This window comes from Nycticebus coucang, chromosome 11 (assembly GCF_027406575.1).
Source record: "Nycticebus coucang isolate mNycCou1 chromosome 11, mNycCou1.pri, whole genome shotgun sequence".
Classification (NCBI taxonomy): Eukaryota; Metazoa; Chordata; class Mammalia; order Primates; family Lorisidae; genus Nycticebus; species Nycticebus coucang.
Window position 1 is genome coordinate 112,287,558 of NC_069790.1, and position 14,759 is coordinate 112,302,316.

General features: G+C 46.0%; 1 protein-coding gene across 1 annotated transcript in view; it reads left to right on the forward strand.

The window, feature by feature from the left end:
• The window catches only part of TMEM178B (transmembrane protein 178B), a 378,707-nt gene extending 367,267 nt beyond the window's left edge, over positions 1–11,440 (forward strand). The window contains exon 4 of the mRNA XM_053553609.1: positions 10,383–11,440. Coding sequence (XP_053409584.1) covers positions 10,383–10,633 — 251 coding nt within the window. The 3' untranslated portion in view covers positions 10,634–11,440. The remainder of the gene's footprint in view (positions 1–10,382) is intronic.
• Positions 11,441–14,759: the final 3,319 nt, after the last annotated feature.

A 14,759-nucleotide genomic window follows, 5' to 3' on the forward strand; every position in this document is an offset into this window, starting at 1 on the left:
CAATGGCAGTTGGATCTTAATAAACTCTCATTGGAACGAAACCCGTTGCACACCCCACCCCGGCCTTCTTCCATTTGTTCATTCCTTTTGATGTCCTCACAAGTTTGCAAAGTCTGTAGTTTAGTATAGATGCCACCAGGGCCACTGACCTTGTGATCAAATCTAAACGTACATCTAGAAGAATAAATGGCTGGCTGGCTGTCGGGTGGGAGTGAGCACAGCTACATGGGGATGGGGAACAGAGGGAGGAAGCCCCACAAAGTGCCCAGCAACCGTGACTCATGTGACTATATTTAAATGACTGCTCTAGTTACAGAGTGGCCATGAAGTCTGAAAGCATAGACATTCTTACTTTATCCTGTGCTGTAAGTGGTGTCAGTAAGCCCATTATTATGTCTTCACCTGTTGTATGACTTTTCCAGGAATTCTATAAGAAAATGCCACAGATTGGGCCACTTAAACAACAGAAATTTATTTTCTCCCAATTGTGGAGGGCAGAAGTCCAAAGTCAAGGCCACAGCAGAGTGGAAGGCCTTGCAGGTGCCTTCCTCTTGCTGCCTCTTGACAAAGCTGCCCCTCCGTGTGTGCACACCCCTGGTATCCTCATCTCTTCTTCTTTGTTTGATTTAAAGATTATGGATTGTTTATTTCTATAATTTTCCACTGAATAATTTTAGACTGCAATTGATCAGGGGTAACTAAAACCACAGAAGGCAAAATTGTGGAGCGTTTCACATTGTATATCAAATCAGTACACTGTACCCCATAAATGCATCAGTGTACACAGTTATGACTTGATAAAGAAAAGAATAAAAAGATAAAAAAAACTTTACATTGGCCCATTACACTATCTCTCCTTCTTATAAGGATACCAGTCAGACTGGAGTAGGGCCCACCCTAATGCCCACATTGTGACCTAATTACCTCTTTAAAGGCCCACTCCCATCTGAGGTACTGGAGATGAGGATGGTTAGGGCTTCAACATATGGATTTTTTCAAGGACATAATTCAGTCCATAGCACCTGTGTTTCCAGATTTGGTGGCCACCCTGTAAATGTGTAGAAAAAAGGGGCAAGGCTCCAGGTTGTACAAGAGGAAGGCCAAAGAATCCTCTTTAGAGCTGAAGCAGCTGCCGTGGGTGGACCAGTCCCTTTAGCTGCAGAAATGTGCACTACTTTGGTGTGACCATGCCTGGGTGCTTGGTGGCCTTGTGGTACAGACACAGCCTCAGGAACACACAACCCTGCTTGTCCCAGGGCTGTGGCTTCCCGGTTCCACTCCTGGCAGTGTGGAATGGATGGGCGATCCTGCCTAGCTCAGAGCCATCCCTTGCAGTGAGTTCTCTTTCTGAACACATCCACCTTCCGTGGCCTCCTCCTAAATAATCCCTATGGCACCCTTGATATAAAACCCTGTGACCTGCCTGCTGACTGCCGATGATGCAATGGTGTATCATTCAACAGTGATTTGTATGCCACGCAGGTCTGAACGAAGCTATAAACTGCTCTCCAGACCCAAATGCTGCCGAAGCATTTAATCTAAGCAAAGGAAGTGTTCGGTACACATCAGCTTCCCACATGGGCTGTGTCTCTGTTGCCGTTTTGCTCTTTGATGGTTTCTGGGGCTGAGGAGGGGGAGATTTGCTGCTTTATGGAGGACTTGAGCTGTGGCTTCTCAGACATCCCTGACACTCATGGCCACATGGGTGTCTATGCACAGCCAGCTTGGCAGCCACCTGTTGGGCTCATCAGAACAGAGGCCTCTCTCCATGCCAGGATTAGGGATGCACAGACATTGTTCCTTATTCCTAGGAGCAGAAAATGTCATGCAGATGGATTTCCGGCCTTTGAAACCTGGAGAAATTATATGCCAGTGAAGTTTTGGGCACAACTCGGTCTCATAAGGAGTAGATATTTGGGGAAATGCCTGTGTACACAATATGTAACTGCCTTGAATCCTTGTGAGAACACTCACAAGGGCCCCGGTTTCCTAGGAGATGGCTTCTGGAATTAGTAAGAGCATTTCTGCTGCCTTTGCCCTAGGCCTAAATTGTAATGCTATTTCTCCACAGCGTCCTTTGCTGTGGCAATACTGCTGTGGCTTTTCTGAGAATCCCCAAGGGAGTCGGAACAGGTGCTGCCCTCCCCCTTCCCGTGCAGGTGAATCTAGCAACACCCACTCAGGAGGTGCCACCACGTCCTGAATTTAGCGCTCCAGAAGTGCACTGAGCAAGGGGCTAACACCAGCTTAAGAATATTTTGGTCATTAACCTTTAAGGTAGTACTGGGATAGTGTTAGTTACTGATTAAGTGTTCTCTGGTGACATTTCAGGGTTATGGATGCATTAGCCACTCCCAAACAATGCTATCCTGGCCTGGCATTTCTTAACCTCAGGAACACATTCCAGGGAGCTAAGTTTCTGTTCCACCAGTGAAGGCAGTGTGCTTTCTATATTGGAATCAGGGATTCACTGAAGTTGACACCATAGTGCTACCTACTTGGTCCCGGAACAGAAAGGAGGACCGTGAGGAAACCATAGCTAGGGTGGCCGATTCGTCCCTCTGAGCCCAGGACTTTCCAGTTCTACAACTAAATGTCCCATGTTCCAGACACCCTCCTTCCTCAGTCCCAGGCAAGCTGGGCTGGTTGGTCATTCTACTTGGGGAGCCAGGCTTTCAAAGAATCAAAGAGGTCAGGAACTTAATGAAACTTGGCTAAAGATCTGTGTGAGACCAGGGAACACCTTGAATATATTGTGTCCTTGGGGATGGGGTGTGGAAAGAAGGAAATAATCCAGTGAATCAATGGGAGTTTGGGTCAGCAGAGAAGAAGATGTTGCCAGAGAGAATGTGCAATGTAGGAGAAGGTGAAGATGGGAGCTACATGTCTGAACAGACGGACAGGTTGAGAAGCCCCCACAGGGCTGGGAGGGCTTGGGAGGCAGGTGGGCTGAGGCCTGGCATTAGACCCAGGGAAGAGCTGGCCAGCAGCAGGATGCCAGGCAACTAAGCTAGCAAGAAAACTGGAATCTAATATTTGGCAACCAGAGAAACATTAATTGGAGATGGCAGTGATGGGGAGGATGTGGAGAAAGCTGTATGTGGTATAGGGACAAACAGCTGGGTGTGAAAACAGTGTCCTCTCTCTTGCTGTCACTGGAGTGGAGGAGCCAGCCAGGGCGCAGCAGCCTGGAGCATCCCCACAGCCCTCCCCTCTTCCAGCCAGGCGTTGATAAGGGCACAGAGACAGGAGTGGACTGAGCAGGGTGCTAAGTTCCAAGGTGACATCATGGGAGTCCTGAAAGAGCTGCAGGCAGGCATGGTCATGGAAGGAAGCTGGCACCATGTTTGAACCAGCACGAGGAAGCATGTGTGTTTACACACCCACTCCCCCCGGCCCTGGCGGAACCTTCCTACCACAGGGGGAATTTACCAAGGGACCCTGGAGCTCAGAGGCTGGGCGGGTGCAGCCCCCTGTGTGCCAGCAGGTAACAGTGCAGCTCCCCACTTGCAGCCACTTTGAATGGTGCCGTATCTTCCTTTAACCCAGTGTTTTTCAACCTTTTTTATCTCGCAGCACGCTTGAACCTGTAGATAAACTTCTGTGGCACAGTCAAATTATGTTGATCAAAAAAAAAAAAAAAGAGTAAAAGAAAGAATATACTTACTGTGCTTTGAATGTCTTTCAAAAATAATTTAATTAATGATCTTTAAAAAATTTTAGAGCACACTTAAGATCCTCTCACGGCACACCGGTTGAAAATCACTACCCTAACCAGGGTCCTGAATGCTAAGCCCAGGCCAGGGAGAGTCTGAGCTCAGCGAGAGAAATCAATTTTTACTTCTCCATCCAACCAGCTGCGACTGGTTGCAGCTGGTTGCCTGGAGATCTGACTTGAGCAGGAGTCCGAGGATCCCTCCAAGGGAGGGAGGAGTGAGGGTTGAGATCGATTAGCTCAGTGGTTCTCACCCTTCCTAAAGCTGCGACCCTTTAATACCGTTCCTCATGGTGTGGTGACCTCCAACCATAAAATTCTTTTCGTTGCTACTTCATAACTGTAATTTTGCTACTGTTATGAATCATAATGTAAATATCCAATATGCAGGATGTATTTAGATGACCCCTTTGAAAGGGGCGTTTTACCCCTAAAGGGGTCGTGACCCACAGGTTGAGAACCCCTGGATTAGCTGTTCCTGCCAGAGGAGAAATCCCCGGACCATGCTGTCCAAAGGACAGTTCCTACAATGACATACCTTTGTTCCCTTTGCAAATGGGTAAGACCAGTGATTTTCTAAAACGTTTAAATCACTGGAATCCTTACATGGAAACAGATCAAAGCAGAGCTTTCTACCCAAAAAGAGGAGAGCTGGGAGTCTCTTCTCCCTCCCTCTTTCCCGGAGGCAGTTCTTCAGACATCTCCATGGAAGACAGTTTGAAAACCACCTGGGAAGGTTCTATTTCAGAAGAGGACCAGGGAAGATTTCTCTGAGAAGGTGACACAGGGTTAAGATCTGAGAAGAGCTATAAGGTTATTCTGAGCACTGGAGTAGCAAGTGCAAAGGCCCTGAGGTAGAGCCAGCTTAGCTAGTTGGACACACAGAATGCAGTGTAGCCAGAGTGTAGGGGTAGAAGGGTCAAGGTGACAAGGGAGGCCAGGTGGATAGGCAGGATCCACTCAGGCAAGCCCATATGCGCAGGATACAGGAGTTTGAGTTGTATTCTGAATGTGATAGGAAGCATTGGAGGCTTTTAAGCAGCAGAGAATCATAATCTTATTAAATTTTAGAGAATTAATGGCTACTCCATGGGAGTAAGAATAGAGGGCAGGTCACTACAGTGGTCATGTGAGAAATGCTGGAAGCTTGACTCTGGTGGTGGCAGGGAGCTACTATGCTGGGAGGTCAGAGACTAGTAAGGGCAATATGTGGAAGGCTGTCTCACAACAGGCGTGGGGCACTGAGATCCAAGGTGGGAGACTTTGCAGACTGGGTGAGGACTCCTATCTGTTTATTACGTCCAGGAATCCTCTTCATCCTTTAAGACCCAGCTTCCCTGGGAAACCCTCCCTGATCCAGCATTACTATCTGAGCCAGGGAGTTACTCTTACCATTTACTACTTGTATGTCTTAGACATGCTTCTTCTGGAGACTACTAGACTTGGGAGGGACCTTGTAGACATCTACTCAAGCTCCCTGTACCAAAGGTTCAGAACCAATAGTAAACCCAGGTCCCTGAATCCCCTGTCTGAGGCTGTTTTCACTTCATCCGCAACTCTTTTCATTTATTCCTGTCTCATGTCCCCTCCCAGATAAACATTTGTTTTTACTTTTCTATTTTAGATTTGATTAAAGATTCCAAAGACCATGTCTCACTGTCTCTTTTATCTCCCTGGCGTCTAGCATAATGCTTGACCCAAACATAGAAGTTCAACAAGTATTTGCTGATTAGCTGTTCTGCACACCAGGGTGCCCACTGTTCAGGAACTCCCCTGCCCCACTTCCACCTCCAACCCCAAGACCAGTCATCGCATCCAGCGGTCCGAACCGCTCTGGCCAGGGTTAGGCCTGGCACTGCTTACAGCCAATGTGTGTGACTACACTGATTTTGCAGTCTGATTGGAATTAGGCCCAAACTCCAGTCCATGGGGGGTATTACTAAAAAGATATGGCTGTGCATCACTATTTTTATTGTCATCCTTGGATTCTCATTTATCTACCAATAAGTATTCATAAGAGATAACATGACAGGTCTTAAAGACCTAGCCCCAGAGGTCACAGTCTGCTGCTGTGGGGAGTAGGAGGGGAGGAAATAGGAATTCGTCTTTCCCACAGAGTAGACTCTATTCTGAGCAGAAGCCCCTTTGTCTGCTCAGTAGCTCTCCCCAGCCCTGTGCCACTCGCCCAGGGGGCCACTGAACTTTGGGTGAAAGGAGAAGGTTGCAATTCCTTATGCTTTCTTATCTCATGCTGCCTTTTAATTGAGACATCTTCTCCAGCAGAGCCATTTAAAATCTGTATTTAGTTTCCCAGAGGATCCCCCTGCCCCCCAGCCTTAGTGCATTGGTGGGTGGGGAGGGTATTCTGCACACACTCCAACTCTGCCAGGCGGAGTTGTATTCTTCACACTGGACAGAAAACCATGTCAGGCAGGGTCCCTGGCTGGCTGTCCCCCCTTTGTCCCCCACTCCGCGGGGCTCAGTTGATGTGTGTCAGAGCACATGGGTCTTTAAGCTGTCAGAATATGGTGCTAACAATGGTAACACCTTATGTTCATTGCATCCATTTATTAAGGATCTGCTATGTGCCTCTGTTTCTAATTATTAAAACACATCTTAAAATTTCAATTTATAAGTGGAGAAATACAGAAAGAAGGGGAGAGTAGATAGAGAAGGAGGGAAGGACTGAGGGAGGAAAAGAAAAAAAAGAACAAGAAAAGAAAAGAAAATGGTGACTAATTTTCACATAAATTGGTTTTAATTTTGACCAAAGTATATTACTTAAACATTAATTTTTAACTCAACATGTTAATATGTTGTTTAGGATATTGTATCCTCATTTATAAGTGACATGTGTTTGTAATTTCTCCTTTATAATAATATATTTTTTCCAATTTTAATATCAGGTGTACCCAGATCAAGTAGAATGATTTTGATGTATTTCTTCTTTTTCTACTGTCTGTAAGATTTAGCATGATCTGTTTTTTGAAATTATCTTTTATTTTTATTTATAAATATTAGCTGTCTATTTTTTGATACTTAAAAAAAAAAAGAAGTTAGCTGATGACTCCATACTGAATCTCAGAGTCAAAGCATTCTATAATAGACATACTCTTATTTGACAATGTGAATGTTACTTTCTTTGCATTATTATTCTTATTGCTTAATATTTCGATGAAGCAATTGTCTGATTCCTTTTCTGAATGTATTTATGTTTGTTCATTCTTTACAAGGTTTTTGTTTCTAATCCTTATCTCAAACATGGTTATTGTTATTAAATTTTAAGTCTTTTTAATTTTGTGAAGGCAAAAAATGGAAACCTAATTAACACATGTATATGTAAAAATTAAAATTAAAATTAAAAAAAACAAAAAAAGGTTCCAAAGACACAGAACAACTGACAGGCCTTGAAGGCAGGGCGATCCCCTTGTAAGCTCCCTTAACAGAATGACAACGTGGGTCATTTTCAATTTGGAGTTAGGTCCGCATGGACCTAATCTCATCAGTGTCCATCTACAAACCACATCCTGTGTGTCTGCCCCCCCCGCCCTGCTTGTGGAAGATGCTGTGAGGATAGCATGTATCGAGCTTTTCCAGTTTCTGGCAGCTTGGGAGGACCACACCCTTCTTGAGGTTGACTTTCTCTCCTAGAACAAATCACTAGATTTAACCAATAGGATACTACAGCTTTCAATGAGAAGAAATGTCTGCATTTTGTGAAGTATTCTATGGAGAAACAGTTTGTCTGAAGTCCTTGGGTGACCCCAATCACATTCTGAGCTTCAGTTGATGAGGTGATGACTCAGGCCACATTTCTGGCTCAGAACTTTCCATCAGGCTCCAGATCCGGGTTTCCAAGAGCCTTGAAGGGCAGCACGAACTTGAACTTCTCCCATTTTCCCCCTACTTCTTGTCCTAAATCTAAATTTTAGTAAATTATAGCATTGCACATCCAATGATAGGTTCTCAAACCAGCAATTGGAAGTATACCCACAGTAGGTGGGGCGGGAGCAGGCCGGCTTTGGTTTGTTGGAATCTGGAATTTTTAAACCTAATGTCAAGATACAGTTTCCTTTTGCATCTCCCACTGCAGGCAATTGCTCTCTCCTTGACTGTGTCCTGAAGGCTGCCTCCTTCCCCTCTCCTGCCCAGGTGATACAAAGCCCCTCTGCCCCACACAGGGTTCAAACAAGGTTCAAAGATGCCTCTGTTCTCCTGAAGAGTTTTGGATTCAGAAAGTCTGGGCTGAGACCTGGTCCATCCTGGGAACCATCAGAGAATCCAGTCTGAGACGTAGGGTACAGCACAAGGAACTACGATGCTCTGTGACTCCCACAAGCCTGGGAACACTGTTCTTACAAGCCATGATGGTGCTGTGTGTGTCTGTATGCTGTCGGCGGCCACTACACACACACAAATACATACACCTGTGTATACACATACACATGCACACATACACCTGAACACACACATTTTGGTGCCTGGGTTCCTCATACAAACAATCATTGACTAAATAGTCATCCTCTAAGCCATTAGGAGGTCCCAGCTCTGCCCCCACTGTGCCAGACCCTCCTCCTTCTCCCTGACGACAGCAGCAGCCTCCCAACGGGCTGCTCCCTACCTCTGGCCTGTCCCGCCACACTTCTGACTTAGCAGTTTTTACAAATGCGGATTAGAAGTGCCAAAGTGGGCTAGGTGCCTGTAGCTCAGCAGCTAGGGCGCGCCAGCCACATACACCGGAGCTGGGGGGTTCTAATCCAACTCAGGCCCGCCAAACAATGACAACTACAACCAAAAATTAGCCAGGTATTGTGGTGGGTGCCTGTAGTCCCAGCTCCTTGGGGGGCTGAGGCAAGAGAATCACTCAAGCCCAAGAGTTTGAGTTTGAGATTGCTGTGAGTTATAATGCCACAGCACTCTACCCAGGGTGACAAAGTGAGACTCTGTCTCAAAAAAAAAAAGTGCCAAAGTGGCTTGACCCCATGTGAAGTTCAAACTTCCCTGCTCCGAGAATAATGCTACCCCCAACCTGTGGGGCTCACTTCAGCCCCTCCTCCGACAGCCACTCCTCAACCCCTTCACCACAGGAACATCTTCAGAGCTAAATCTGTGTTCCCAGGTGAGATTATTTTCTTAACCTAAAATGAAATCACTGTATTAGAGGCCTAAATATTTTATCATCACTTTTCTATGAGGAACACTGGGATAGACTTGCCCTGGAGTCTATAGGGTGGTCCATTTTACTGCTCCCTTACTAATTTTGGAGGTGATCATTAAAAAACACAAAGCAAAAGAAAACAAAACAAAAATAAATTTTGCTAATTTAATTATACTCTGCCACCCTGTTTTTTTGATTTTCAATTTTAATTTTAATTTTTTACTTTGATTATTAGTAAAATTGAGTATTCTTCACATGTATTACCCATTCGTATTTCTTCCTCTGCTGTCTGAACTTTGGCCTGTTAAGTTTCATCTTTCTTCAATAAAAATATTTTTCTAGGCCACACCTGTAGCACAGTGGTTATAGCACCAGCCACATACATCAAGGCTGGCAGGTTTGAACCCAGCCCGGGCCTGCTAAACAACAACGACAACTGCAACATAAAAAATAGCTGAGTATTGTGGCGGGCGCCTATCATCCCATCTAGTCGGGAGGGGGAAGCAAGAGAATTGCTTAAGCCCAAGAGTTTGAGGTTGTGCTGTGAGCTATGACAGCACAGCACTCTACCAAGGTGACAAAGTGAGACTCTGTCTCAAAAAAAAAAAATTTTTTTTTTTTCTAACCCAACAGTTCCAAAGTGTGGTCACCCAGCCAGCGTCAATGTCCCCTGGGACCTTGTTCATAATGCAGATTCTGAGGCCCCACCCAGACCTACTGAACCAGAAATTATGAAGGGGTCACCAACCTTTTTGGCACCAGGGACTGGTTTTGCGGGGGATAGGGGAGCAGGAGGCAGACCTCAGGCAGTGATGTGAGTTTTGGGGTGCAGGGCCCACTCCCTGCTCCTTACCTCCTGCTGTGTGGCCTGGTTGATTCTTACCAGGCCATGGATCAGTTCCAGCCCGCACCCAGGGGTCAGGGACTGCAGCTGTAAAGGAATACTTCATAGGGCTAGTGTCCCATGGAGAACACTTTGGTCAATGTGTCTTATAGGAGAAAAAGAGAAGATTTCCAGGATTTGGAAGTTTTTGGTGAACAGATTAAAGGGAAACCAAATATTTTATAAGATTTTATGTATAGGAAAGAAAAAAGATGTTTTTCTCTTTGAAGAAGTAGCAAACAGGAGGTATTTTCTGCGTCTCCAAAGAAAGACAATGAATTTTAAATGCTTTAGGAAAATCAACTAGATGCTTTTCTGCCTCATTCCATCCGACACAAAACTCTGATGAGATATCTAGCTAGTATTCTCCCGAAGGGGAGACTTCCTGAGTTTGTCCAAGACGGGCTAATTATTGGAGAGTTATGGAAGTATACCGGTATCCATCAATACTATTCTCTTCCCCATGAATATTTCTGCTAATAACCTCATCTTACCTGGACCTTCTCATTTTTCTTCCTCAAGAATATTGAAAATGTAACCATCCTAACTTTTCTTTTTCTCTCTTCCTCTCCTCTTCCCACTCCTTCTCCATTACCCCACCCCATGTTTTTTCCCTTGTTCTCCAGGAACCTTCTGCATCATTTCACTGTGCACCTGTGTGGCTGGGATCAACTTTGAGCTATCACGCTACCCACGCTACCTGTATGGACTTCCTGACGACATCAGCCATGGCTATGGCTGGTCTATGTTCTGTGCATGGGGGGGCCTGGGCCTCACACTAATCTCGGGATTCTTCTGTACCTTGGCCCCTTCTGTCCAACCTGTCCCGAGGACCAACTGCCCTAAATCCAGACCCGAGAATGGGACAGTGTGCTAAAAAAAAAAAAACCCATGCATATATATATATAAATATATATATAATATACATATATAAAACAAAACTAAATCAAGATGATGCCAGTGCCAAGGTAGAGTTGAGCTGGCTCAGGCACCTGCATCTCGCCGGACTTTGTGTTGCCTCATCACTGAGATGCGGAAAGTATCCCCATCCCGTGGCTCTTCCATCAATTCTTGACTTTCGGCTTCATGATTTCTTGAAGACAGAGCAAACACCACCACTTGCGATAGCATCTTGATCCCCATCACTCACAAGGACGGGGTGGTGAAGGGACAGTGGCCGTGGTCTGAGGGAGTGCGGATGTAGAGAAAGAAGTTGCCACCACCCGCTGGGCCTGCAGGAGAGGACGCCACCCCCCCGCCAGTCATATCACAGGCAAACAAAGCCCTTAGGTCATAGAATGGAACGACACCGTTAAGGCCATTTTCAGAATCGCTTCTCCTGCTCTTCCTGTTTTGATTTCCTTCCTGGCCCACCAGCGACACACAAGGAGTAGAAGAGAAAACAAACGGAGATGGACATTTTTCTCTTTGCTGCCAAACTTTTGGACAAAGTTTCAGAGGTGGGAAGGGGAGCGAACATGCTGAGAGGCAAGGTCTGCATCAGCGAGAGGACCCATCAGTGGATGCTCAGAGACCCAGTCTTACCTTCCAGCTGCCTTACACCCAGTGAAAAGGAAGCCGCCCTGTCCCCAGCCCCTGCACTCCCTGGGCAGACCGGAGCCTTGGAGCAATGCTGTGATATGTGTGTGTGTGTGTGTGTGTGTGTGTGTGTGTGTGTGTGTGTGTGTGTGTGTGTACTTTGGGTGGTTTCTGTTTTTCTTTTCCACATTTTAAATGGAACTAACTGCATCATGACTATTGTCTCTGTATCGCTGTAGAGGTGTCAGGGCCCTAGGTGGAGGCCCAGAGACCTAGGAAGTGTCATGCCGGGCAGGGGCAGGGCTAATTTGGGGCCGGTTCTGCAGCTACAGATCCCTGGAGTGTGTGTGTGTGTGCACGCGTGTGCATGTGGTGGATGTTTGCTGAGTGTGAGGTTTTATTGTTTGTCTTGTAGTTTTTTTAATTATTATTTTTGGTACAGCTGAAATTCCCAGAGGGCAGAACCAAGAACAAAACCACAGGGCCACAGGACCCTGTGGTTCTTCACATTTGAGACTCTGCAGGATAATTTTGGAAGTTAAAGACACAGCTGGGCACAAAAACTGCGAGAGAAGAGGGGAGAGACACGGTTCAGGAGAGAGAAAGGATGTTGCCTCTGTTGCTATCATACAAGTATGTGTCCCAAACAGGACTGCCACTCCCCATCACGGGTGCTGTCCTTTGTCACTGGACATCTGCCCTTTTCCTATGGGTGACCTCTGTGCAAATGAAAAGAAATGGGTCCCATACAGAGAGAGCACCTTTGTTCCCAGGGGCTCACGTTTGTATGATATTGTGTAAATTAACGGAATACTCTTGACTCCATCCTCTTCCTCTTGATGTTCAAGGCCATGAATCCCAAAATAATTGTCTTAGTGGCTAGCACCCCAGTGACACTGGTGCTGCAGGTGTCAGTGAGTGGAGGAATCAGCCAGAGCTGTGGTGGCGGGAGCAGAGTGGGCAGGGGCAGCTCACAGTGACCCAGTGATCCTGCTGGTGCTGAGCAGCCCTAGGGAGGCAAGGAGAGAATCCCTGAGCTGGTGCAGCCACAGTCAACCATGTAGCCGAGAAGTCAATTATTTCATAAGCAAACACACATTGGCAACTTTGCCAACCATTCAGCAGCCTTCCTTCTGCCACTATGTACTTGGCCTCATCTGCCAGTCTCCATCTTTTCTCCTGTGCTGTCTGCTTCCCTTCTCTCTCCTCTATCCACCAGCCTCATCTGCTTTTTATTACTGTGCAAATGTAATTCATATCTGGATGTGACAGGACATCCAATGTGTATGAATGGGCTTGAATGTGAGTCTCTGTATGTGGGTATCTCTCCGCTGCATTTTGTGTACATTTGTGTCAGTATGCACCTGCACGCATGTGTGGGGCCACTACTCACAAATTCCTTTGCCAGGATGCTGGTCAGCTTCTGAAAAAGGTCTGGTGTGTGAGTGCCCTGTGTGTGGGTGTGCTGGGAGGTGGGATGAGCTAACAGGAAATGCTGTCAGCTTCCAACTGAGGTGCTAAGGATTATTTTTAAAACAAAAGATTTATTCTATCAGGAAGGGAAATAATTTTCAGGAAAACCCAGTTTTTCAATTGGGAATTTTATTTTCAATTTTCTTTGAAAAGTTAGATTTCTCCCTTAAGGGGAAGGGCATACTTGGGCTTAAGGAAAAGTGAAGAAAAGTATCTCAGATTGAGAGGCCTTGTGTCTTCCTTCCAAGCCTCTTGAATGGGCTTTGCCAAGGCAGGGACAGGCAGGAGTCCATAGCATCTGTTTGAGGCAGAGGGCTTGTCTGTATAAAGCAGACCCAAATTCCAACTGTTTTCCAATTACAGGAAAGTAGCGGGGAAATTCTGTATGGGACAATTTGCTATGAACCATTTTAACTTTTCATAAATAATCTTGTTTGAGGATACTGGCTCATCGACCTACCATTAATGATACCCTATTTTTAAAAAAAATCCCATATTTTCCATAAATAGATCATCTGCTCTATCCAATTACTTATCTTTGTGACAGACCTTTAACAAAGCTTACTGCATATTTTTGAAACCTCGAGCACCCCTGAAATGTTAGGAAAACTCCCAGAAAGTTGTAAATCATCTGGGCTCAACTCACCATCAGCAGAGCAGGAGCTTCAACTGACTTTTTCGAGAGTAGGATGGGATAGCTGCAGATACACACACTCCTGTCCTGCTGGGGAGCAAAACACACTCATTACATGGCAGGATGGAGGGCCTGTACAGGTGACAAGTCCTGGCCAGTAGGAGAACTTGCCCTCTAGCTAGGGATCAAGGGCTTGGCAAGATTAAAACTTGCAAGTCCAAGCAGTTACTGATGTTTCCTAGCTGTGAGGTGGCTGAGGAAGATGAGGAGAGAGGAACCTCGACTTGAGAAGCTCTGGAGGTCAGACTCTGCTAACTCCAAGTCAAAGTAGTCAATAGCCCCACTAAACCCCCAGCCTCCACTCCAGGTGAAGTTCACATTCCTTACAGGTGTGTGTCTGTGGGGTGCAGGAGCACGCATGTGCTTTGCGTTCTGTGTGTCAACTTCGAGCAAGGGGCCCATCTCTTCATTTTCTTTTCTACTCTGCTAGCTGGGGATTCAGGAAGGTTTGGGGTGTCTGGCTGGAGAGGGGTCTCATATCTTTCTTTCCTCATTTTGGGAGTCATTGTTTCTACTTCTGATTCCTTTTTCTGTCTCTCCACTCATCCTACTTTGCTTCTGCATCAAGTTTGGTCAATTAAAATAGTTAAGGGATCTGTCTGGAGAGAGGGACACCGGCTCCAGGCAGTCTCTCCCCTGTTTGTTGCGGCTGTAAGTTTCAGGAGGTTTGTGGCTCCCTGGAGGTCAAGTATAAAAAATCAAATCTGTGCCTGTTCCAGCTTCAACCCTTCTCCAAGCCTTAGGCTTTCAACAGTGCTGCCCTTTCAGCATCAGGGATCACAGAGTCACAAAGACAGGACAGCTCCAAATCAGGACAGAGCCCTCCTTGATTATCCTGAGCCCAGGGGTGCTTTGGAATAGTCTCCCATTGTGGGTGAGTGGTTCCACCCAGCAATGCTTGCCTTTCTTCTGATAAGAGGAGAGGCCAACACTCTGAGGCACACTCACTATGAAAGCACCCCATAGCTATCCTGATGGAAGGAGCCCCATCAGAGCCAAATTCAGAATAAGGAACTCAAGTTCATCACCCAGGGGCACTTAGAATTGACTGTATCTTCACCTGGCTTATTTGAGAGTGTTAAATAGCTAATTTTCAATTATCTGGGGGAAGGAGTGGGAAGAAATACACTCTGGTCATCCTTCAGCATGGTTAGTATGAGATACATGGTTGATTCTTGTAGTTAAAGTGAAAATGTTCTCTCTGCTCTGGGTGAGGGGGACTAACCACCCCAGCAGATACATCCAGCCCTTTCCAGGGAGATATGAAAAGTCAGAATAAGAGGTGATTTCACCTTGA